The sequence below is a fragment of the Coregonus clupeaformis genome, chromosome 14, assembly GCF_020615455.1.
Source record: "Coregonus clupeaformis isolate EN_2021a chromosome 14, ASM2061545v1, whole genome shotgun sequence".
NCBI classification, from domain to species: domain Eukaryota; kingdom Metazoa; phylum Chordata; class Actinopteri; order Salmoniformes; family Salmonidae; genus Coregonus; species Coregonus clupeaformis.
This window is the reverse complement of record NC_059205.1, coordinates 36194714-36221702: the sequence shown is the minus strand read 5'-3', so window position 1 is coordinate 36221702 and position 26989 is coordinate 36194714. Positions and strand designations below refer to the sequence as shown.

The window sequence follows — 26989 nt, the reverse complement described above, 5'->3', positions numbered from 1 at the left end:
GTCAATAACAAAAGTTTCTCAATACTTTGTTATATACCCTTTGTTGGCAATGACACAGGTCAAACATCTTCTGTAAGTCTTCACAAGGTTTTCACACACTGTTGCTGGTATTTTGGCCCATTCCTCCATGCAGATCTCCTCTAGAGCAGTGATGTTTTGGGGCTGTCGCTGGGCAACACGGACTTTCATCTCCCTCCAAAGATTTTCTATGGGGTTGAGATCTGGAGACTGGCTAGGCCACTCCACTACCTTGAAATGCTTCTTACGAAGCCACTCCTTCGTTGCCCGGGCGGTGTGTTTGGGATCATTGTCATGCTGAAAGACCCAGCCACGTTTCATCTTCAATGCCCTTGCTGATGGAAGGAGGTTTTCACTCAAAATCTCACGATACATGGCCCCATTCATTCTTTCCTTTACACGGATCAGTCATCCTGGTCCCTTGCAGAAAAACAGCCCCAAAGCATGATGTTTCCACCCCCATGCTTCACAGTAGGTATAGTGTTCTTTGGATGCAACTCAGCATTCTTTGTCCTCCAAACACGACGAGTTGAGTTTTTACCAAAAAGTTCTATTTTGGTTTCATCTGACCATATGACATTCTCCCAATCCTCTTCTGGATCATCCAAATGCACTCTAGCAAACTTCAGATGGGCCTGGACATGTACTGGCTTAAGCAGGGGGACATGTCTTTCACTGCAGGATTTGAGTCCCTGGCGGCGTAGTGTGTTACTGATGGTAGGCTTTGTTACTTTGGTCCCAGCTCTCTGCAGGTCATTCACTAGGTCCCCCCGTGTGGTTCTGGGATTTTTGCTCACCGTTCTTGTGATCATTTTGACCCCACGGGGTGAGATCTTGCGTGGAGCCCCAGATCGAGGGAGATTATCAGTGGTCTTGTATGTCTTCCATTTCCTAATAATTGCTCCCACAGTTGATTTCTTCAAACCAAGCTGCTTACCTATTGCAGATTCAGTCTTCCCAGCCTGGTGCAGGTCTACAATTTTGTTTCTGGTGTCCTTTCACAGCTCTTTGGTCTTGGCCATAGTGGAGTTTGGAGTGTGACTGTTTGAGGTTGTGGACAGGTGTCTTTTATACTGATAACAAGTTCAAACAGGTGCCATTAATACAGGTAACGAGTGGAGTACAGAGGAGCCTCTTAAAGAAGAAGTTACAGGTCTGTGAGAGCCAGAAATCTTGCTTGTTTGTAGGTGACCAAATATTTATTTTCCACCATCACTTGCAAATAAATTCATTAAAAATCCTACAATGTGATTTTCTGGATTTTTTTTCTCAATTTGTCTGTCATAGTTGACGTGTACCTATGATGAAAAATACAGGGCTCTCTCATCTTTTTAAGTGGGAGAACTTGCACAATTGGTGGCTGACTAAATACTTTTTTTCCCCACTGTACCTTGTGGCAATGATGTCGGAAAACAAATGAATTTCTTAGAAGTCATATGCTGAATAAAATAGTATTCCATGCAATGGGATTGAACCTATTGAACCTTATTGATTTCACCTTGCACATGTGCCTCTTAGCTTTCTTTTTCTGTGAGCAAATGGGTTTACCAAACTGTGGGATAGCCACTAAGTGACTTGCTGTTGGATTGCATGCTTTGCTTTCAGCACAAGTGGAAGGAGAAAGATCAGCTTTGATGAGGAGAGCAGACAAAAACGGTTTTAGTCAAGTGCTGTATGATGACTGTTTTTCTGTAATGCAGGCGCTTGCATTTTCCAATACATTAAACCCCAACATTTACATCTAAAAAGCACCTTAGGTTTTCTGATGTATCTCTTATGCAAAATACAGTTGAAGTCGGAAGTTTACATACACTTAGGTTGTAGTCATTAAAACTTGTTTTTCAACCACTCCACAAATTTCTTGTTAACAAACTATAGTTTTGGCAAGTCGGTAGGACATCTACTTTGTGCATGACACAAGTAATTTTTCCAACAATTGTTTACTTACAGATTATTTCACTTATAATTCACTGTATCACAATTCCAGTGGGTCAGAAGTTTACATACACTAAGTTGACTGTGCCTTTAAACAGCTTGAAAAATTCCAGAAAATGATGTCATGGCTTTAGAAGCTGTACATCTGTACAAACAATAGTACGCAACTATAAACACCATGGGACCACGCAGCTGTCATACCGCTCAGGAAGGAGACACGTTCTGTCTCCTAGAGATGAACGTACTTTGGTGCGAAAAGTGCAAATCAATCCCAGAACAACAGCAAAGGACCTTGTGAAGATGCTGGAGGAAACAGGTACAAAAATCTATATCCACAGTCCTATATCGACATAACCTGAAAGGCCGCTCAGCAAGGAAGAAGCCACTGCTCCAAAACCGCCATAAAAAAGCCAGACTACGGTTTGCAACTGCACATGGGGACAACGATCATACTTTTTGGAGAAATGTCCTCTGGTCTGATGAAACAAAAGTCAGTCAGGAAGGTAAAGCTTTATTCGCAAATGGGTCTTTAAAATGGACAATGACCCCAAGCATACTTCCAAAGTTGAGGCAAAATGGCTTAAGGACAACAAAGTCAAGGTATTGGAGTGGCCATCACACATTTGTGGGCATAACTGAAAAAGCATGTGCGAGAAAGGAGGCCTACAAACCTGACTCAGTTACACCAGCTCTGTCAGGAGGAATGGGCCAAAATTCACCCAACCTATTGTGGGAAGCTTGTGGAAGGCTACCTGAAATGTTTGACCCAAGTTAAACAATTTAAAGGCAATGCTACCAACTACTAATTTAGTGTATGTTAACTTCTGACCCACTGGGAATGTAATGAAATAAATAAAAGCTTAAATAAATCATTCTCTCTACTATTATGACATTTCACATTCTTATAATAAAGTGGTGATCCTAACTGACCTAAGACAGGGAATGTCTACTAGGATTAAATGTCAGGAATTGTGAAAAACTGAGTTTAAATGTATTTGGCTAAGGTGTATGTAAACATCCGACTGTATATGCTAAACAAAGGAGGCTGCTGGAAAGAGTTAGAGGAGGACGGGCTCATTGTAATGGCTAGAATGGAATAAATGGCTCATTACAATGAGCCCGTCCTCCTATAGCTCCTCCCACCAGCCTCCACTGATGCTAACTATGTTTATATGGTTGTGCTAATGTCTTGAGCTGAAATCAAGAGGGAGAAGCTGCCTTAACTTGTATAACTGTTTGGTGTCATACTTTCAATCCCTCTTACAGAGGAACCTGACGTTCTCCTGCAGCGAGACGCACTCCTTCCCCGTGTTCTTCAATGCCACCAGCTTCCTGCGTCTCCCGGGGCTGCAGGAGAGCGACACCCTGTCGGTCAGCCTGTCCTTCCGGACGTGGAACCCCAGCGGCCTGCTCTTCTACACGGCCCTGGCTGACGGCGTGGTGGAGGTGGGCCTCACCGAGGGAAAAGTCACCGTCTACATCAACGTCACCCAGAAGAAGAACACGCGTATAGACATCTCCTCAGGTATGGTCTAGTTAGTACGACCATGCTGGCTAATGCACTAAAGTAGACGTGTTCATTTAGCCCGAAGACCCTCCCCTCCCTTCATTAATTAATTATCTCTATCGATTTGGTTAGGCCCTCCCCATGAGGGTCTTCCGTAGCTGAATCTCTGTCTTTTAGGCCCTGTGTTCTCAGTCTTTCTCTGAATGTCTTGTTGTTTTTCTGATGTTTCAGTAATTGCAGTTGTCTGCTCATCACCCACCTTGACTGATTCATGAAGCCATATTGTTCTGTCTATGGTCACTGCTCAGGTTCGGGGCTCAACGACGGCCAGTGGCACAACGTCTACCTCCATGCTCTGGAGAACTACGCCATGCTGACCATCGATGGTGATGAGGCATCCACTGTCAGAACGGTTATTCCCATTCAAATCAGAACAGGGGGACAATACTACTTTGGAGGTACTTACAGAGATGGCTTATAACAGAGCCATATACAGTACATGTATCTCTGTACCAATATATGGCTCTGTTCTATAATGTATAAGCCCTTGTAATGGGCGTTGGTACATACTTATTCATTATTACATTTTCCTTAATTCAGTCTGACAAACACTATTGTGATTAGTTGATTGTACATGTGTTTTTTTGTGTTTGAATGCAGGCTTTGTCAGAAAATCCTATTTTTGTTACTTTTGATTGGTTGCCTTTTTGTTGTCTTTGTGTTTTGTTTGCCTTTTAAGTACTGTAGTTGCCTTTAAGAGGGTGTCTTGAATATTGAATGAAAGCTCCCTAATGTTTCAAACCAAAACACAACACTCATAGAATTAATATTGCTTAATACCTGAACAGTGTCTGTGAACTTTACTTTTCAAACAGAAAGCTCTGTCTTGATCATATGGATAACTCTGGTACCTTTTTCCTGTTGTCCTCCTGTAGGCTACTTCCTGCGTACCAACACGCCCCCTGCCCAGCGCTCCTTCCAGGGCTGTATGCAGTTAATCCACGTGGACGACCAGCTCGCTGACCTGGTGGCTGTAGAGCAAGGCAACAAGGGAACCTTTGAGAATGTCAGCCTGGATATGTGTGCCATCATAGACAGGTAATATTTTATACCATTCCCCATAGATCTTGCTTAGCTGACTTATTCTAACTAGCCTTTTTTCTTTGCTGTTGATCATGAAAGTAAAAGTATAAACGCGTGCTATAACGTTACCTAAGGGGCTACTAGCTTCTTGGGCATACATTGCACTGTCTATTCACAAAGGCGGCATGCATCCCACCAACTGCACCATCATGTGGACCAAGAGGCTTTGTCTCTCAGTGAGAGGTGAGTATTGGGTATGAGTACAAAGACCAAGCAGGCGTCTCACACAGGGAAAATGAAAATGAAAATGCCACACGCTGCTGTTCATGCTCCCAGGTGATTTTATTGATACATTTCGACACCTTAAGTCTCACACATGGACACAGCGAGAGGCAGGGATCATCGGATCACACAAGGGTTTGGTATAGGATGTCTTAGTGTGCAATCTCTGTGTTCCTGCTGGTAAATGCACGTGTACACAAGCACACAGCCACACAGGCGCACATCCCTAAAGCTAAGCTCATTAAAACCATGAAGTGGAAAATCTTCTGCTCCTCCTGAGATATGGAAATGCAATTTCACCGAAAGGTTACTCAAAATATGGATATGCGCTAACATTCTTATCCGGATAAACTAATTAAATTCGTTCTCACAGTATGTGGGTTCACTCCAACACATGGTTCTGGTTCATAAATGGAATCTTATCTCTGTTGCTTATTCTCCGCTAGTGATTAGGAGTCAAACTGTAGATCCCATTAATCCAACCTTATGTTCCGGAATTGTTAACGACACCCTTTGAAATGTCAGAGTGAGACATTTTCAAAAAAAGTTAAAGAAAGTAATGCGAATTTGTTTTCCTCTTGCATCCGTTGCAGTGAAACTTTCACGTCTGTGTGTGAAATTACAAAGACATGACTTCAAACAACAAACACTGTTTTATTCCCTGAGACATCATTGCTCCTCACTGCACGCGCGATAGAACAGCATAGTATGAAGAAATATATGTATATTACGTTGCTGAAAGCTCATATCCTACTTTTCAAAAACAAAACAAAACAATAACAAATGCACCTGGGGCGCTGTTTCGCCTAATGTGGATCTCAGCTTTAACATCATAAGTCAAATCAAACTTGATTATTATTCTAGGGAGATTTGTGTAATATGTACGTATGATAGATCCATTTATGGCTGAAAACTCTTGATGGCCAATACATTTGACTTATAAGTAATTGGTAACGCTAATCCGATACACCAGATTTTCTCTCCCATTAAATAGGAATGTTCCAACATCTCTGGCCTGTGCATATTTACAGAATTGTGGTGATGATATCCTCAGTCTAAACAATGCTACCGGGGGGAATTCAACTATCTTCAATGGGAACTTCATGTTACAACAGCCCTTTGATCACACTAGCAGGTTTAATGCTTTTAACGCTGGGCATCTGGGGAGACACTGTGACCCGACACATAGCTGTAGGGGGTCCTGCACTGGAAATGAACTAATACAGTGATAGAGTGATACACCCTACCATTCACCACACTGTGGTATCAAACATAAATTAAACAAAGGTCACAAACCCCCTCACAGCTCTGCGGGGTGGCTGATTACTGTCAGGACACAGAGACACCACAGTGATATTTAACCTCCATTGTCTCACTAAGGTCAACGTATTTCAATTAGATGGCACTTCTTGGTCGTGTGAATATGATTTGAAGAAGTACCAAATATATGCATCCTCAAATACATTAGTTTTTTAGGGTAGACGATATTTGCTGGATGCACTCTAGGAAAGTTATTATCCCTACGATGTCCTATCTATCCTTTGCTGTCCCATTTGTCATTTCTACTTTGACATTTCAGACATGATTATCCCTTACGAAAAATGTATCAACCCCTACAAAAATGTCCATTAATTATAATCCACATAATAATTCACATTTCCTGTTGCTGCATGATTCTTTTCCTGCTGTAGCAAACTGCCTCAAATTAAGATCCTACATCTGTAGTTTCACAAAGGTCAAAGTACTTCAATTATCTTCTGCTTCTTTTTCATGTGAACTACCCCCCCCCAGATGTGTCCCTAACCATTGTGAACATGGAGGCCGCTGCTCTCAAACCTGGGACAGTTTCAGCTGCTCCTGTAATGGGACAGGCTACAGCGGGGCTACATGCCATACCTGTAAGTATCCTCCCCTTCCTCCTCCTCAGCCTATCAAGACATCTTCCTGTTCATACAGTATATGGACATCTTCATCTATGGTCTCTCATTATTCATACCCTCAGAGACCCATCTGAAACATCAGTAACATTTTTGCACATTCACCTCACTGACATTAAAGCCACATGGGGAAACTCCTGGATTTATAATGATGAATAAGTAATTCTGCTGTAATGTCAGCTCCATAATACATGTGGTTTCCTCTCTCGCGTGTGTATTCCTCCTCTCCAGCCGTGTATGAACAGTCCTGTGAGGAATACAAACATCTTGGTAAAACATCTGGCACGTACTGGATCGACCCTGATGGGAGTGGTCCCGTAGGCCCCTTCAAAGTCAACTGCAACATGACTGGTAAGAGTACAGTACCTCCCAAACCTACCGAACAGAAAATCCACTTTACCATTACTGCATCAGATGATTTTGTCCCATCCCAGTGGGGAAATCTGGTTGAAATGACATCATTATAATCAGATTACAACAAAATCTGGTGTTAGATTGTAATTTGGGGTGGCAGGTAACCTAGACGTTAGAGAGGTGGGCCAGCAACCGGAGGACTGCACTTTTCTGTGGACTGCAAGGAAAATGGATCAATAAAGTATTGTTCTTCTTCTGGTTGTTATAACGTCATGGCAACCAGTTTTGACCACTGGGATAGCTGACCTACATTTCATTCCTCCCCTGTAAGTATTGGTCACGGCTGACTGGTTCTTGATGGTGTTGTTGACTGTGTTGCAGAGGACAAGGTGTGGACGACAGTGAGAAACAACCTGTCTCCCCAGACCTCAGTGAGTGGCTCAGACTTGGAGGGGAAGGCTTTGCTGCAGCTCAACTACAACATGTCCACAGAGCAGGTGACCTTACGACCTTATTACCCTATGACATCATCACCCATTGAATCATTCATGATGGAACCAGCTCAATGGGAAATAAACATGGATTTTATGGGCAGGTTTAATGGACACGGATTAAGTCTAGTTTTGGACTGAGAACCATGCTCAATGGAGAAACTCCATGGTTACTTTTTGCGTAGAGAAACCAGCCCTATGTGTATTTTAAATGCATTTTTATGTTATTGTCGATGGCAATAACTGTATTTTCACTCAGCTCCACTAATATCCTCAATTACTAAATGTTATGCATTCTGCTTTGCTCAAGCCCTGCTTTCTCTCCCTGTGACAGGTGACAGCCATCACGAGCAGTGCAGAGTACTGTGAACAGCATGTAGCCTACGCCTGCCGAATGTCTCGACTGCTCAATAACCCAGGTAAAGAGGACATTGTCTGTTTTTTGGTGTTTGTATGTGTCTTTTTGTGCTCATATGTACATCTGAGAAAAGGTTGAGGATCTGTTTCTAATGGGAAATACTAATATTTCCAACAAAGACACACTGTAATTTATGCATTTGTAGAAATAATATGCCAAGAATATGCCGTCTTCTCTTTTCCCTTCCCAGTGTTTGTTTTTGATGAATGTCCATTTAAGTGTTGTCAGATTGTATAACAGATGGTTATTAGCATTTGGGCAACAAATGAAGAATATTCTTATCTATTTGATTTGACAAGTGTTTCACAAGATGTGAAGGCAAGCAGGCGTACATAAGATAGCGTCACAGTAGTTGTCATCCCTTGTCATTACTCATAGAATTGAGCCGAGCACTTATTGCAGTGGCTCTCTTCCCATCACATGGAGAGGAGTCGGAGGAATATTATCTGTGACAACTGGAACTGTTTTATTCCCTCAAGCCAACTACAGGGAATATTAAAACTGAAATTCCATGACAGCCACAGAAACCCAAAGGCTCTTCAGTGTCTTCCAACAATCTAGTGTTGTTTTGTTTGCTGTTTTTTTACCTTGTTTGATTTTCATCTCATCTGGCGATATCAAGCAACAGCTGTTCCCCCTGAGGGTCCATAGAGTTTTGCCAGCAGCAGGGTAGTCCCAGCTCCCAGCCTGTAGAGTAGACGCTGATTTGTGCATTCACTCAAAGTATATATGAACAGCATAACAAGCTTTCATCAAATCCTTTGGATGTGTTAGGATCTGAGACCATGGCCTGACTGACTGGAGATGTTGACAGATAAAACCCACACATCATTAGTGTTCTGGTGAGCTCTGTACACCTCACCTTTAGACAGATGTTTAGCATGGTGAAAGGGAGTGTGTTGGTTGGCAGCATCAGTGAGCTGAAAGAGATGAGGGGTCAGACATTCCTGGTCAGAAGACTGCCTGGCCGTACTATTTCTCCCTCATTTGGTAGTCTTATTGTGTTGGCCCCAGTGGTGCCCATTCAACCAGTATTGACGAGTAGAAGCCTACTCTACCTCCCATTATCCCCCTGCTGGTGTGCCTGTCCCCTCTTACTCAACGGGGGAACGCTTGGCCTCCAGGCCCTCAGCCTGTCTCCCTCTCATCACCATAAAGAACCTGAATTATTGATTATATATCCAGGGAATACACAGCACCACCCACACTTGTCCACACTGCTCCCCCCAATCTCGCTCTACTCTCTCTCTATCCAGCCCCCTCTCTCCATCCAACCCCCTTTCTCTGTGTGTGTGTGTGTCTCTCTGTCTCTCTCCCCCCTCCCTCTCTCTCTCTCCATATGCCACTCCATGTCCCACTCTCCCCTGCATGTGGGATCCAGTGTGGAACATACAGTGCCTTGCAAAAGTATTCATCCCCCTTGGCGTTTTTCCTATTTTGTTGCATTACAAACTGTAATTTAAATGTTTTTTTATTTATTTGGATTTCATGTAATGGACATACACAAAATTAGCCAAATTGGTGAAGTGAAATGAAAAAAATAACTTGTTTCAAAAAATTCTAAACAATAAATAACGGAAAAGTGGTGCGTGCATATGTATTCACCCCCTTTGCTATGAAGCCCCTAAATAAGGTCTGGTGCAACCAATTACCTTCAGAATTCACATAATTAGTTAAATAAAGTCCACCTGTGTGGAATCTAAGTGTCACATGATCTCAGTATATACAGTGGGGAAAAAAAGTATTTAGTCAGCCACCAATTGTGCAAGTTCTCCCACTTAAAAAGATGAGAGAGGCCTGTAATTTTCATCATAGGTACACGTCAACTATGACAGACAAATTGAGAAAAAAAATTCCAGAAAATCCCATTGTAGGATTTTTAATGAATTTATTTGCAAATTATGGTGGAAAATAAGTATTTGGTCACCTACAAACAAGCAAGATTTCTGGCTCTCACAGACCTGTAACTTCTTCTTTAAGAGGCTCCTCTGTCCTCCACTCGTTACCTGTATTAATGGCACCTGTTTGAACTTGTTATCAGTATAAAAGACACCTGTCCACAACCTCAAACAGTCACACTCCAAACTCCACAATGGCCAAGACCAAAGAGCTGTCAAAGGACACCAAAAACAAAATTGTAGACCTGCACCAGGCTGGGAAGACTGAATCTGCAATAGGTAAGCAGCTTGGTTTGAAGAAATCAACTGTGGGAGCAATTATTAGGAAATGGAAGACATACAAGACCACTGATAATCTCCCTCGATCTGGGGCTCCACGCAAGATCTCACCCCGTGGGGTCAAAATGATCACAAGAACGGTGAGCAAAAATCCGAGAACCACACGGGGGGACCTAGTGAATGACCTGCAGAGAGCTGGGACCAAAGTAACAAAGCCTACCATCAGTAACACACTACGCCGCCAGGGACTCAAATCCTGCAGTGCGAGACGTGTCCCCCTGCTTAAGCCAGTACATGTCCAGGCCCGTCTGAAGTGCATTTGGATGATCCAGAAGAGGATTGGGAGAATGTCATATGGTCAGATGAAACCAAAATATAACTTCTTGATAAAAACTCAACTCGTCATGTTTGGAGGACAAAGAATGCTGAGTTGCATCCAAAGAACACCATACCTACTGTGAAGCATGGGGTTGGAAACATCATGCTTTGGGGCTGTTTTTTCTGCAAAGGGACCAGGACGACTGATCCGTGTAAAGGAAAGAATGAATGGGGCCATGTATCGTGAGATTTTGAGTGAAACCCTCCTTCCATCAGCAAGGGCATTGAAGATGAAACGTGGCTGGGTCATTCAGCATGACAATGATCCCAAACACACCGCCCGGGCAACGAAGGAGTGGCTTCGTAAGAAGCATTTCAAGGTCCTGGAGTGGCCTAGCCAGTCTCCAGATCTCAACCCCATAGAAAATCTTTGGAGGGAGTTGAAAGTCTGTGTTGCCCAGCGACAGCCCCAAAACATCACTGCTCTAGAGGAGATCTGCATGGAGGAATGGGCCAAAATACCAGCAACAGTGTGTGAAAACCTTGTGAAGACTTACAGAAAACGTTTGACCTGTGTCATTGCCAACAAAGGGTATATAACAAAGTATTGAGAAACTTTTGTTATTGACCAAATACTTATTTTCCACCATCATATGCCAATAAATTCATTAAAAATCCTACAATGTGATTTTCTGGATTTTTTTTTCTCATTTTGTCTGTCATAGTTGACGTGTACCTATGATGAAAATTACAGGCCTCTCTCATCTTTTTAAGTGGGAGAACTTGCACAATTGGTGGCTGACTAAATACTTTTTTTCCCCACTGTATACACCTGTTCTGAAAGGCCCCAGAGTCTGCAACACCACTAAGCAAGGGGCACCACCAAGCAAGCAGCACCATGAAGACCAAGGAGCTCTCCAAACAGGTCAGGGACAAAGTTGTGTAGAAGTACAGATCAGGGTTGGGTTATAAAATAATATCAGAAACTTTGAACATCCCACGGAGCACCATTAAATCCATTATTAAAAAATGGAAAGAATATGGCACCACAACAAACCTGCCAAGAGAGGGCTGCCCACCAAAACTCACAGACCAGGCAAGGAGGGCATTAATCAGAGAGGCAACAAAGAGACCAAAGATAACCCTGAAGGAGCTGCAAAGCTCCACAGCGGAGATTGGAGTATCTGTCCATAGGACCACTTTAAGCCGTACACTCCACAGAGCTGGGCTTTACGGAAGAGTGGCCAGAAAAAAGCCATTACTTAAAGAAAAAAATAAGCAAACATGTTTGGTGTTCGCCAAAAGGCAAATGGGAGACTCCCCAAACATATGGAAGAAGGTACTCTGGTCAGATGAGACTAAAATTGAGCTTTTGGCCATCAAGGAAAACGCTATGTCTGGCGCAAACCCAACACCTCTCATCACCCCAAGAACACCATCCTCACAGTGAAGCATGGTGGTGGCAGCATCATGCTGTGGGGATGTTTTTCATCGGCAGGGACTGGGAAACTGGTCAGAATTTAAGGAATGATGAATGGCGCTAAATACAGGGACATTCTTGAGGGAAACCTGTTTCCAGAGATTTAAGACTGGGACGGAGGTTCACCTTCCAGCAGGACAATGACCCTAAGCATACTGCTAAAGCAACACTCAAGTGGTTTAAGGGGAAACATTTAAATGTCTTGGAATGGCCTAGTCAAAGCCCAGACCTCAATTTTGCCTTGAAGAATGGGCAAAAATCCCAGTGGCTAGATGTGCCAAGCTTATAGAGACATACCCCAAGATACTTGCAGCTGTAATTGCTGCAAAAGGTGGCTCTACAAAGTATTGACTTTGGGGGGGTGAATAGTTATGCACGCTCAAGTTTTCAGTTTTTTTTTGTCTTATTTCTTGTTTGTTTCACAATAAAAAATATTTTGCATCTTCAAAGTGGTAGGCATGTTCTTTAAATCAAATGATACAAACCCCCCAAAAATACATTTTAATTCCAGTTTGTAAGGCAACAAAATAGGAAAATGCCAAGGGGGGTGAATACTTCGCAAGCCACTGTAGGTACCTCGCAGGGAACAACCAGTGTAACAGCCTTTGTTCTTTCCCTGGAGCCTCACCACCTCACTATGTGTCCCCCTGGCTATTACTAAAACAATTTGGGGAGATATCTAGGAAGGCGTGTGTGATGAACAGACCACCCCAGTTGCTAGAAACAGCAGTCCCATTATCCTTCCAATATTATTTCCACATTGATGTAAACACTGCATAAATGTTTCACCGTCCCCTTCAATAATGTACTACAAACCTATTATTATTTTTCATTCAATTATTATTTGTCATTCACTGGAGGGCAATTTTTGTCAGGTGCTGCTGATAAGTAACAATGACAAGATGGAAAGTGCCTAATTGTTTGGCTCTATTTAAATAACACTTTCTTGTCTTTTGCAAATTACTGTAAACAATGTTTTTGTTTAAAAAAAATGTTTTCCCACTGCTTATTGTTATGGCAGACATGATCATTGTCTGATTATTCTGAAAAATAGGAAAATTATTCAGCGCATAATTCACATTGTAAACAGCCAAACACAAGAGTGCTTTTAAAAGTTTATAGAGATGATACAGTAGTCAGTACACAACACAAGGATGGTGGAGATGTTGAAGAAGAACAAACACCCTTGGGAGTGTTTGCCTTGATAAATGATCTTGTTTGTCCATCTATAGAACAGACATTTCCACTTGATGTGATTCCTCACACCAGTTCTTTTCCCATTCCCTAGAGCGAGTCATTTTTGATTACCTGGAGTGCTGAATAAGACTATCTGTCTGTGCTGCTGTTGGTGCGGGGGTGAAACAGGGTGAATAGCTGATTAATAGACCACATAGCTTCTCTCAATCAATAAAAAGTAAAGTGTCAAATGGAGTGAGGGAAAACGGATCATCTGGTAACACTTGTGCTGTACATAAGGATCTATACATACTCTGGGCTTGTACATAAGCATTTTATGGTGTCTGACGTATTCATACAATAGACCCATCTCAACTTCAATGCTATTTGCCATGAAAGCTTGACATCAACAAAGGTAGCATTGTATTATCTGTCTTCTACTGGTATACAGATAATACAATGCTACCTTTGTTGATGTCAAGCTTTCATGGCAAATAGCATTAAAGTTGAAACAGCTTAGACTATGGTAATTTGTTTAGATAATAATGTAGCATCATGCTAATGTATTGGGTATTTGGTTGTTTTAGTATGTTCTGTGCTGATTCATGCTGTTATTTTGCAGAGGGATCCCCATTCACATGGTGGGTTGGCAGGGCCAATGAGAGGCATTATTACTGGGGTGGTTCAGGACCAGGAATCCAGAAGTGTGCCTGTGGAATCGAGAGGAACTGCACTGACCCCAAGTATTACTGCAACTGTGACGCTGACCAAACGCGGTGGTGAGTGACTCCACTATGAACAACACTAGAGATGAAATGCTACAGTATGGAAACGTAAGCTAGATGTAGCGGGTGATTTGGATGGAGTCAGGTCAAGAGGGTAGATCACAGAGTAAATGGTTTATTCGGCAGATACAGCGGTACGCAGCAATGCGTAAAACACTACAGTGTGGTATAACGGCGCACTGGAGAAAAACAAAACACACGGGTGAATATCCCGGCGATACAATACAATAAAGCTCCACCGAGCTATCATCACCTCTACATGAAAACAATCACACACAAAGACATGGGGGGCAGAGGGAATACTTATATAGGTACTGATGAGGGGATATGAACCAGGTGTGTTTAAAAACAAGACAAAACAAATGGAATGATTAGCTGAGGAGCGGCAGTGGCTGGAAGGCCGGTGACAACGAGTGCCGAAGCCTGCCCGAACAAGGAGAGGAAGCAGCTTCGGAGGAAGTCGTGACAGTACCTCCCTTTGACGCGCAGCTCCAGCAGCACGCAGACACCGGCCTCGGGGATGGCCAGGAGGTCGCGGTGCAGGGCGAGCCGGATGGCGACGGTGGAAATCCCGCAACAGGGAGGAATCGAGGACATCTCTCACCGGGACCCAGCACCGCTCCTCCGGACCGTACCCCTCCCACTCCACGAGGTACTGAAGGCCCCCCACCCGACGCCTTGAATCCAGGATGGAACGGACAGAGTACGCCGGGGCCCCCTCGATGTCCATAGGGGGCGGAGGGACCTCCCGCACCTCAGAATCCTGGAGCGGACCAGCCACCACTGGCCTGAGGAGAGACACGTGAAACGAGGGGTTAATACGGTAATCAGGAGAGAGTAGTAACCTATACGTAACCTCGTTTACTCTCCTCAGGACTTTGAACGGCCCCTCAAACCACGGGCTCAGCATCCGGCAGGGCAGGCGGAGGGGCAGGTTCCGGGTCGAGAGCCAGACCCGATCACCCGGTACAAAGACCGGGGCCTCACGGCGTTGGCGGTCAGCGTTGGCCTTCTGGCGGCACACGGCGCGCTGGAGGTGGACGTGGGCAGCATTCCACGTCTCCTCTGCGCGCCGAAACCAGTCATCCACCGCAGGAGCTTTGGTCTGGCTCTGATGCCACAGTGCCAGAACCGGCTGATAACCTAAAACACATTGAAATGGAGATAGGTTAGTGGAGGAGTGGCGGAGAGAGTTCTGGGCATATTCGGCCCATGGCAAGAACACCGACCACTCCCCCGGCCGTAGGACCGCAGGAACCTACCCACATCCTGATTCACCCGTTCCACATGCCCATTGGATTCGGGGTAAAACCCAGAGGTCAGGCTGACCGAGACCCCCAGATGTTCCATGAATGTCTTCCAGACCCTGGACGTAAACTGGGGACCCCGGTCAGACGTGAGTAAACAGGGCTTCCGCAGTTTGCAGGGCCGTGGGGAGACCAGGCAGAGGAAGGAGGCGGCAGGCTTTAGAAAAGCAGTCCACAACGACCAGGATGGTGGTGTTACCCTGAGAGAGGGGAAGATCAGTTAGGAAGTCAATTGATAAGTGGGACCATGACCGTTGTAGAACTGGTAAGGGATGTAACTTACCCGCTGGAAGGTGCCTAGGTGCCTTACTCTGGGCGCACACCGAGCAGGAGGACACATACACCCTCACGTCCTTAGCCAAGGATAGGACAGCGCCTACCCCTACCTCGGACGCATCCACCTCCACTACGAATGACAATGATGGATTGGGATGGGCCAGTACCGGGGCTGAGGTGAACAGAGCCCTCAGGTTACTGAAAGCCCTGTCAGCCTCAGCAGACCAGCGGAGCCGGGACGGCCCACCCTTCAACAGATAAACAAATAGTAATTGGCAAAGCCAATGAAGCGCTGCACCTCCTTCACCGTGGTTGGAGTCGGCCAATTACGCACGGCTGAAATGCGGTCTCCCTCCATCTCCACACCTGAAGTGGTGATGTGGTATCCGAGGAAGGAGACGGACTGTTGGAAGAACAGACACTTTTCTGCCTTGGCATATAGGTCATGCTCCAACAGTCGGCCCAGCACTCTGTGAACCAGGGACACATGCTCGGCGCGAGTAGCGGAATACACCATAATGTCATCGATGTAGACCACCACACCGCGACCAAGCATGTCCCGAAACACCTCGTTCACAAAGGACTGGAAGACTGATGGAGCATTCATCAACCCGTACAGCATCACCAGGTATTCATAATGCCCCGTAGTTGTGCTAAAGACTGTCTTCCACTCGTCCCTTTCCCGGACACGCACCAGGTTGTACACACTCCTGAGATCTAATTTCCAGAAGAAGCGCGCCCCATGCATTGATTCGATAACAGAGTAGATGAGGGGTAGAGGGTAACTGTAGCGAATGGTAGTTTGAATAAGTGTACAATAATCAATGCAAGGGTGCAGACCTCCGTCTTTCTTCTTCACGAAAAAGAAACTCAAGGAGGCGGGCGAAGTGGAGGGACATATGAACCCCTGACGCAGGGACTCGGAGACGTATGTCTCCATAGCCTCCGTTTCAGCCTGCGACAGGGGATATACATGACTCCTGGGAGGCACAGCGTCTAACCGGAGGTTTATCGCGCAATCCCCCGCCCAATGGGGTGGTAATTTGGTCGCCTGCATTTTGGAAAACGTGTGCGCCAAGTCGAGGTATTCGGGGGGAATGCGCACGGTGGAGGTAGTGTCTGGACTTTCCACCGTGGTTGCACCAACGGAAACAGCTAGACACCTACCCTGCCACTCTCACGACAAATCCCGTGAGAACCCTCTGCAGCCATGAAAAGGTGGGATCGTGTAGTGCTAGCCAGGGAAGGCCCAACACAACAGGGAAATCAGGGTACTCAATAATATAAAAGGTGATTTGCTCCCTATGGGTCTCCTGCATAATCATCGTGACTGGTGCTGTAACCTCCCTAACAAAACCTGACCCTAATGGTCGACTGTCAAGTGCTTTGATGGGCAATGGAATGGGTAGGGGAACCAATGTAATACATAGACTATTAGCTAAAGACCTGTCCATAAAGTTCCCAGCTGCGCCTGAATTGACCAGCGCCTTACACTGGGGAACTACCGTGTGATCAGGGAAGTGGACGTGGATAGTGAAATGCGCAGCAGAGGGCTCTGAATGAGTGTGGGTTTGCGCTACCTGGGGTGCCCTGCCTTCCGCCTCCAGACCCAGAAGAACTCTGACGACAGTGTGTAGCAAAATGTCCTCTCTTTCCACAAGAGTGACCCTGGATCTGTCGTCCTCCGTTCTCCCGGATCGCTGCACCACCCAGCTCCATCGGAACGTGATCCGGGTTGAGGGGGGGTGAAACGGCAGGCCCCTTCCAGGATGTCCTCTCGAAGCCAGCAGGTTCTCCAACCGGATGTCCACCAGTTGGTTGAAGGTCAACGTGGCATACCGGCAGGCTAGCTCCCTTCGGACATCCTCACGCAGACTGCATCGGAAGTGGTCGATGAGGGCCGCTCGTTCCACCCGGACCCTGCCGCTAGAGTTCTAAACTCCAGGGCAAAGTCTTGCGCCGTCCTCGTCCCCTGCCTCAGATGGACAAGATGCTCGCCCGCCTCTCTTCCTTCAGGGGGATGATTGAAGATTGCCCGGAAGAGGCGAGTGAACTCCCCGTTGTCCAACGCGTCTCCTCCTTCACTCCAGACCGTGTTGGCCCACTCCAGGGCTTTCCCCGAGAGGCAGGAGACGAGGGCGGACACCTTCTCCCGATCCAATGGAGCCGGGCTGATGGTGGAAAAATAGAGGTCCAGCTGCAGGAGGAAACCCTGGCAGCGGGCCGCTGTCCCGTCGTATTCCCTCGGTCGAGACAGGTGAATACCTCTGGGCGCTGGGGTGTGGGTGGCTGGATCCGGTCGCTCAGCTGGTTCAATCGCTTCTCCCAAGCTGGCTAACAACTCCAGGTATATAGTCCGCTCCTGCTGACTCCATGATGTTGGGTGTGTGATTCTGTAGCGGGTGATTTGGACAGAGTCAGGCGCAGGAGGGTAAATCACAGAATAAATTGTTTATTTGGCAGATACAGCAGTACGCAGCAATGCGTAAAACACTACAGTGCGGTATAACGGCGCACTGGAGAAAAACAAAAGACACGGGTGAATATCCCTGCGATACAATACAATAAAGCTCCACCGAGCTATCATCACCTCTACATGAATACAATCACACACAAAGACATGGGGGGCAGAGCGAATACTTATACAGGTACTGATGAGGGGATATGAACCAGGTGTGTGTAAAAACAAGTCAAAACAAATGGAATGATGAGATGAGGAGCGGCAGTGGCAAGAAGGCCAGTGACGACGAGTGCCGAAGCCTGCCCGAACAAGGAGAGGAGGCAGCTTCGGAGGAAGTCATGACACTAGATCTAGTTATCCTGAAATGTATCAAGTAATGCATTGTAACATTTTATTTGTGCTACAATCTTATTGTTGTGCCTTTTGTAGTGAAAATATTCCTCTGTATTTCATATAATTTGGTGATTTATTTTTTCAGGAGAGAAGACGCTGGTCTCCTGGTGTATAAAGACCATTTGCCTGTGAGTCAGGTGGTAGTTGGTGACACCAACCGTGCTGGCTCTGAGGCTAAGTTGACTGTGGGTCCACTGCGTTGTCAAGGAGATGGTGAGTTTGTTATCATTTCCAAACCTTAGAATGCCAGTCAGTAATGTAGACAGGAAACACACTGTGAGTTATTCTTGTTTCCTGTCTGTTTCCCAGGTAACTACTGGAACGCAGCATCCTTCAACATGCCGGCATCTTACCTGCACTTCCCTACCTTCCAAGGGGAGACCAGTGCTGACATCTCTTTCTATTTCAAGACTTCCTCCTCGTATGGCGTCTTTCTGGAGAACCTTGGCAACGCTGACTTCATTCGCCTGGAACTAAAATGTGAGTGTACTACTACTCAGTAACAGGTCGATATACACTACCTGTAGACCTGTATTATGGATGTGTGTGCAGTTCAGTATCAAAGCTCTACCTCCACATCTGCAAAAAAAATTTACCATTACAATATATAATGTATAGATGGATGGAGTATAAATGCAGTGGTTTTGACAGTGTTAGTGAGGCTCATTCACAGTAGATATCGACCTAGACTTTCCACTAAGACTTTCCTCTAAGTCAAAAAGGATCATGTCTATCTTGCAGCCACAAAACAGGAATCTCTTGTTCCTACTAAAAAACAAACCACCAGCCACTAAGCAAGTGTCACCTGCCATGTTCCCTGAGAGCTACTGTAAAACACCATTCAGTTCTTAGTAAAGCTCCACAGTCAGCTCTTGGGGACTGTAACAAGATGGTAGAATGAATTTTGGGGCACCAGTGTGTGTGTGTACTGTAGAGTCAGAGAACATTTTAGAAGACAAACCCTCCCAAGGTACCTCTAGGGCTCTCCATAAAGGCTGCCATTGATCTCATCGATCGCAGGCCATACTTCTGTCATTTTGTCATCAGATATTAAACTTTTGCGCTTTAGAAATGGCTGGAAGTCAGTATTAACTTAAAGTTCACCAGCACAGTGGGAACCCTGTTTGGAAATGGTATTGTTAGATCAAATTGGTTTCCAGTGACATTTAAGCATGATTTTTGAGCTGGTGGGGGAGCAGTTTCCTTCCGCTGGGAAAGATCAATGGTCAGAAATATGTTTGAGCTGCTTCCATCGCCTCAGGCCCCATTTGTTATTGTTTCTGACCCCTTTTCTCTGGCAGGTTTGAAGCTTTACTGATGCCATCTTTTGATGCAATGAGTTGACAGTATTTGAGCAGGGTCCCGTGTAGCTCAGTTGGTAGAGCATGGCGTTTGCAACGCCAGGGTTGTGGGTTCGATTCCCACGGGGGGCCAGTATGAAAAATTTATGCACTCACTAACTGTAAGTCGCTCTGAATAAGAGTGTCTTCTAAATTACTAAAATGTAAAATGTAAATTATTACAGTGATTCAGTTGCTCTGTAGAAACAGTGTCTCTTCTTTGGAGACACAGACAGACAATATTCTGTAAAACATTTCATATTTAATAGTTTCCCCCCATTTTAATATTCACAAGGTACAGTATTAGTCTGCCAAGGGAAATGGATTTACTAAGCCCCTCGTAAGCTTTTGTATTTTAAACACTTTTTCACTCAAAAATGCAGGACTATAGAGTACCTTTATGCATTTGAATTTCTCTTTAGAGATTGTTTTAATGAGACTTGGCCCCCCTCCAAAATGATTCTCTGAGCTTCAGGAGGTTCTCTGCCAGTCCTGCAAGCCGATCATCTGCTCTGAACAGGTGGATCTATGATTGACAGGGCTCCCCTATGTCATCTCCACAGCTTCGGTACATGCTTTGAATGGAGAACAAATGTAATCAGACAGCTCCCTTCAATATAGATCTATTGAGTTGGTTGGGAAATCCAATCAAATAATGATTCTCCCAATGAAAGGTGGTCCAGGATGAGACCTCTGGTTAGTGGAAAGCGCTCAATTACAATCCCTGTGAAATCTCATTACTCGATGGCAACTTGGAGTCTCTATGATTGATGTGGATTAAACAATCAGAGAGGATGTTGAGTGATTACAGACAGGTTGTCGGTATGTGGCGTATCTCTCGGTGGAATTGGACCCAACAGGGGGTATGATGACACTTGTCAGCCGTGTTTCAATAAAGTAAATTATGATTGACAGAGGGGAAAATGAGCGAACTGTGCCGCTGTGAAGGGGAGATCTATCTCACTGCTGGTGCTGGAATATTTGTCTACCATACGCATTTATAAGTGTCATGGTCTGATAGGTACTTGTCGAAAACACATCTAGAAAATTATACATTTTTCAGAGCTATGAATGCAATAGTGTCAGTCTTTCATGTTTCAAATCATCATGATTCCAGCAACAATATATTTCAAAGTGTAAATTGTATGACAGCTTACTTCACATTCATGGGAAAAGTCAATACTGTATGTAAGCAGACCAAGGTTAGTATTTTAAACTAAAACTAATCAATAATAACCAATTTAGTCAACCGAAATCAAATACTGTAATTAACAAACCTGTTTGAAAAACTAAAACAATGCTGAAACTATTATCTTTGACTCCAAAACTAAATAAAATAAAAACCATCATGAATTATGTTCTGTTTTATACTGAACAAAAATATGAACACAACATGTAAGGTGTTGGTCCCGTGTTTCATGAGTTGAAATAAGAGATCCCAGAAATGTTCCATACGCACAAAAAGCGTATTTCTCTCATATTTTGTGCAAAAATGTGTTTACATCCCTGTTAGTGAGCATTTTCATTTGCCAAAATAATCCATCCACCTGACAGGTGTGGCATATCAAGAAGCTGATTAAACAGCATGATCATTACACAGGTGCACCTTGTACAGGGGACAATAAAAGGCCACTCTAAAATGTGCAGTTTTGTCACACAACACAATGCCACAGATGTCTCAAGTTTTGAAGGAGCGTGTAATTGGCATGCTGACTGCAGGTTTTGTCCACCAGAGCTGTTGCCAGAGAATTTAAATATGAATTTCTCTACCATAAGCCACCTCAAACGTCATTTTAGAAAATGTGGCATTACGTCCAACCAGCCTCACAACCGCAGACCACGTGTAACCACGCCAGACCAGACCTCCACATCCGGCTTCTTCACCTGCGAGATCATCTGAGACCAGCAACATGGACAGCTGATGAAACTGTGGGTTTGCACAACCGAAGAATTTCTGCACAAACTGTCAGAAATCGTCTCAGGGAAGCTCGTCTGTGTCAAGGTAGATGTAGGTGGGTGTGGTGGTGGAATCAGGCGCAGGACGCAGAACGTTAGTCCAACAGACTTTAGTAGATGCACACAAAAACAATGACGAATAAATGCCCTGAGGCGAAAACTCCGCACGTAGGCGAAAATAACGGGCGCACTAACAGGTGCGACAAAACACTCCAAACAATATGGAGAAATAGCTCAACCGAGCAAACAGTAGAATAACAGCCTACCGGCACGACAGTAAAACAATAACACACAACACTAGACAAACACAACGAGAACTTATAGGACACTAATTACACTAAACGATAAGAGGTGTAACAACAATCAGACAAAAGCAAACGAACATAGAAACATGCAACGGTGGCAGCTAGTATTCCGGAGACGACGAACGCCGAAGCCTGCCCGAGCAAGGAAGAGAGGCAGCCTCGGCCGAAACCGTGACAGTCTGCATGCTCGTCGTCCTCACCAGGGTCTTGACCTGACTGCAGTTCGGCGTCGTAACTGACTTCAGTGGGCAAATGCACACCTTCAATGGCTACAGGCACGCTGGAGAAGTGTGCTCTTCACGGATTAATCCCCAGATGGCAGACAGCGTGTATTGTGTTGTGTGGGCGAGCAGTTTGCTGATGTCAACATTGTGAACAGAGTGCCCCATGGTGGCGAGGGGGTTTTGGTATGGGCAGGAATAAGCTACGGACAACGAACACAATTGCATTTTATTGATAGCAATTTGAATGCACAGAGATGCACAAAAGTTAAGAGAAAAAAGCTTTTTATGCGTATATATATATATATATATATATATATATATATATATTATTTCAGCTCTCACTTTACATGTTGCTTTTATATTTTAGTTCAGTGTAAAATATAGTTGTTGCAAGCCTAAATTAGTTCAGAATTAAAATGTGGCTTATCAAATCACATAATAAGTTATATGGACTCACTCTGTGTGAAATAATAGGGGTTGACATGTTTTTTAAAAGAATACCCCTTCCTCTGTCCCCCATACATACAACATATGTAAGGTCCCTGAGTCAAGCACAGATTCAACAAAGACCAGGGAGCTTTTTGAAAGCCTCATAAAAAAAGGCAGTGATTGGTAGATGGGTAACAATAACAAATGAGACATTTAATATATTTTTAACCATTGTCAAGTTAATAATTATGCTGTGGATGATGTATTAAACCTCCCAGACACATCAAAGACGCAGTCATCCTTCTGAACTGAGTGGCAGGACAGGAAGGAAACTGCTTAGGGATGTCACCATGCCATAGGTGATTTTAAAACAGCTACAGAGTTCAATGCCTGTGATGGGAGAAATGGATGGATCAACAACATTGTAGTGACTCAATAATGACCGAAAAGACAGTGAAAATAATAATAAAAATATACAGAATAAAAAATATTACAAAACATGCATATATATACAGTGGGAAAAAAAAAGTATTTAGTCAGCCACCAATTGTGCAAGTTCTCCCACTTAAAAAGATGAGAGAGGCCTGTAATTTTCATCATAGGTACACGTCAACTATGACAGACAAAATGAGAATTTTTTTCTCCAGAAAATCACATTGTAGGATTTTTTATGAATTGATTTGCAAATTATGGTGGAAAATAAGTATTTGGTCACCTACAAACAAGCAAGATTTCTGGCTCTCACAGACCTGTAACTTCTTCTTTAAGACGCTCCTCTGTCCTCCACTCGTCACCTGTATTAATGGCACCTGTTTGAACTTGTTATCAGTATAAAAGACACCTGTCCACAACCTCAAACAGTCACACTCCAAACTCCACTATGGCCAAGACCAAAGAGCTGTCAAAGGACACCAGAAACAAAATTGTAGACCTGCACCAGGCTGGGAAGACTGAATCTGCAATAGGTAAGCAGCTTGGTTTGAAGAAATCAACTGTGGGAGCAATTATTAGGAAATGGAAGACATACAAGACCACTGATAATCTCCCTCGATCTGGGGCTCCACGCAAGATCTCACCCCGTGGGGTCAAAATGATCACAAGAACGGTGAGCAAAAATCCCAGAACCATACGGGGGGGACCTAGGGAATGACCTGCAGAGAGCTGGGACCAAAGTAACAAAGCCTACCATCAGTAACACACTACGCCGCCAGGGACTCAAATCCTGCAGTGCCAGACGTGTCCCCCTGCTTAAGCCAGTACATGTCCAGGCCCGTCTGAAGTTTGCTAGAGTGCATTTGGATGATCCAGAAGAGGATTGGGAGAATGTCATATGGTCAGATGAAACCAAAATAGAACTTTTTGGTAAAAACTCAACTCGTCGTGTTTGGAGGACAAAGAATGCTGAGTTGCATCCAAAGAACATCATACCTACTGTGAAGCATGGGGGTGGAAACATCATGCTTTGGGGCTGTTTTTCTGCAAAGGGACCAGGACGACTGATCAGTGTAAAGGAAAGAATGAATGGGGCTATGTATCGTGAGATTTTGAGTGAAAACCTCCTTCCATCAGCAAGGGTATTGAAGATGAAACGTGGCTGGGTCTTTCAGCATGACAATGATCCCAAACACACCGCCCGGGCAACGAAGGAGTGGCTTCGTAAGAAGCATTTCAAGGTCCTGGAGTGGCCTAGCCAGTCTCCAGATCTCAACCCCATAGAAAATCTTTGGAGGGAGTTGAAAGTCCGTGTTGCCCAGCGACAGCCCCAAAACATCACTGCTCTAGAGGAGATCTGCATGGAGGAATGGGCCAAAATACCAGCAACAGTGTGTGAAAACGTTGTGAAGACTTACTGAAAACATTTGACCTGTGTCATTGCCAACAAAGGGTATATAACAAAGTATTGAGAAACTTTTGTTGTTGACCAAATACTTATTTTCCACCATAATTTGCAAATCAATTCATAAAAAATCCTACAATGTGATTTTCTGGATTTTTTTTCTTCTAATTTTGTCTGTCATAGTTGACGTGTACCTATGATGAAAATTACAGGCCTCTCTCATCTTTTTAAGTGGGAGAACTTGCACAATTGGTGGCTGACTAAATACTTTTTTTCCCCACTGTATGTATGCAGCAAGGCACTAAAGTAAAACTGCAACATCAAAAAAACATTGCAAAGCATACACTTTTTGGCCTAAATGCAAAGCGTTATGTTTGGGGCAAATCCAACAAAACACATCAGAGTTACTGCCTCCTTATTTTCAAGCATGGTGGTGGCTGCATCATGGTATGGGTATGCTTGACATTGGCAAAGACTGGGGAGTTTTTAAGGATGAAAATAAATGTGATGGAGCTAAGCACAGGCAAAATCCTATAGGAAACCTGCTTCAGTCTGCTTTACACCAGACACTGAGAGAGGAATTCACCTTTCAGCAGGACAATAACCTACGAAACAAAGCCAAATCTACACTGGAGTTGCTTACCAAGAAGACAGTGAATGGTCCTGAGTGGCCAAGTTACGTTTTTGACTTAAATCTGCTTGAAAATCTATGGCAAGACTTGAAAATTGCTGTCTAGCCATGATCACCAACATCTTGACAGAGCTTGAAATATGTTGAAAGAATAATGGACAATACAGGTGTGCAAAAGCTCTTATGAAATTACCCAAGAAGATTCACAGCTGTAATCGCTAACAAAGGTGTTTCTAACATGTATTGACTCAGGGGGGTGAATACTTATCTAATCAAGGTATATTAGTGTTTTATTTTTTATTAACCTTAAAAAAATTGAATTTTTCTTCCACTTTTGACATTACATATTATTTTGTGCAGATCGTTGACAAAAAATGACAGTTAAATCAATTTTAATCCCACTTTGTAACATAATAAAATGTGAAGAAATTCAAAGGAGGTGTAGACTTTGTATAGGCACTTAAATAAATGACTACAAAAATAAATGACTTCAAACATGATACATTATCGGTCATGTAGAGACTCCATGTCTTTCACATGCATATGACAAACAAACCTGACGAGAGCATTGCAACCAACGTCTAATGGGTATAACTTAACGTGTACTGGGTCGTTCAATGAAAGGAGTCTTTTTGCATCCTTTTGATATGTTAAGTATAGATTATACACCAATATTGAATTTTTATATAGACCACATGGATAATTCAATAAATCTGATTTTCAATATGAATAAGCACTTGCTAAAGTGCCCAAATTCACAAGCTTTTCACACACTGTTGCTGGTATTTTGGCCCATTCCTCCATGCAGATCTCCTCTAGAGCAGTGATGTTTTGGGGCTGTCGCTGGGCAACACGGACTTTCAACTCCCTCCAAAGATTTTCTATGTGGTTGAGATCTGGAGACTGGCTAGGCCACTCCAGGACCTTGAAATGCTTCTTACGAAGCCTCTCCTTTGTTGCCCGGGCAGTGTGTTTGGGATCATTGTCATGCCGAAAGACCCAGCCACGTTTCATCTTCAATGCCCTTGCTGATGGAAGGAGGTTTTCACTCAAAATCTCACGATACATGGCCCCATTCATTCTTTCCTTTACACGGATCAGTCGTCCTGGTCCCTTTGCAGAAAAACAGCCCCAAAGCATGATGTTTCCACCCCCATGCTTCACAGTAGGTATGGTGTTCTTTGGATGCAACTCAGCATTCTTTGTCCTCCAAACACGACGAGTTGAGTTTTACCAAAAAGTTATATTTTGGTTTCATCTGACCATATGACATTCTCCCCAATCCTCTTCTGGATCATCCAAATGCACTCTAGCAAACTTCAGACGGACCTGGACATGTACTGGCTTAAGCAGGGGGACACGTCTGGCACTGCAGGATTTGAGTCCCTGGCGGCGTAGTGTGTTACTGATGGTAGGCTTTGTTACTTTGGTCCCAGCTCTCTGCAGGTCATTCACTAGGTCCCCCCTGTGTGGTTCTGGGATTTTTGCTCACCGTTCTGGTGATCATTTTGACCCCACGGGGTGAGATCTTGCGTGGAGCCCCAGATCGAGGGAGATTATCAGTGGTCTTGTATGTCTTCCATTTCCTAATAATTGCTCCCACAGTTGATTTCTTCAAACCAAGCTGCTTACCTATTGCAGATTCAGTCTTCCCAGCCTGGTGCAGGTCTACAATTTTGTTTCTGGTGTCATTTGACAGCTCTTTGGTCTTGGCCATAGTGGAGTTTGGAGTGTGACTGTTTGAGGTTGTGGGCAGGTGTCTTTTATACTGATAACAAGTTCAAACAGGTGCCATTAATACAGGTAACGAGTGGAGGACAGAGGAGCCTCTTAAAGAAGGACAGAGGAGCCAGAAATCTTGCTTGTTTG

At 44.2% G+C, this 26989-nt stretch overlaps 1 protein-coding gene across 1 annotated transcript in view; it reads left to right on the top strand.

Annotated features, from left to right (window-relative positions):
• LOC121580961 (contactin-associated protein-like 2) overlaps nucleotides 1-26989 on the top strand; it is a 67801-nt gene that overhangs the window by 21693 nt on the left and 19119 nt on the right. Inside the window, exons 8-17 of the mRNA XM_045224809.1 lie at nucleotides 3220-3478; nucleotides 3769-3918; nucleotides 4396-4558; nucleotides 6617-6723; nucleotides 6994-7113; nucleotides 7498-7613; nucleotides 7942-8026; nucleotides 13799-13955; nucleotides 18484-18611; nucleotides 18708-18878. Coding sequence (XP_045080744.1) covers nucleotides 3220-3478; nucleotides 3769-3918; nucleotides 4396-4558; nucleotides 6617-6723; nucleotides 6994-7113; nucleotides 7498-7613; nucleotides 7942-8026; nucleotides 13799-13955; nucleotides 18484-18611; nucleotides 18708-18878 — 1456 coding nt within the window. The remainder of the gene's footprint in view (nucleotides 1-3219; nucleotides 3479-3768; nucleotides 3919-4395; nucleotides 4559-6616; nucleotides 6724-6993; nucleotides 7114-7497; nucleotides 7614-7941; nucleotides 8027-13798; nucleotides 13956-18483; nucleotides 18612-18707; nucleotides 18879-26989) is intronic.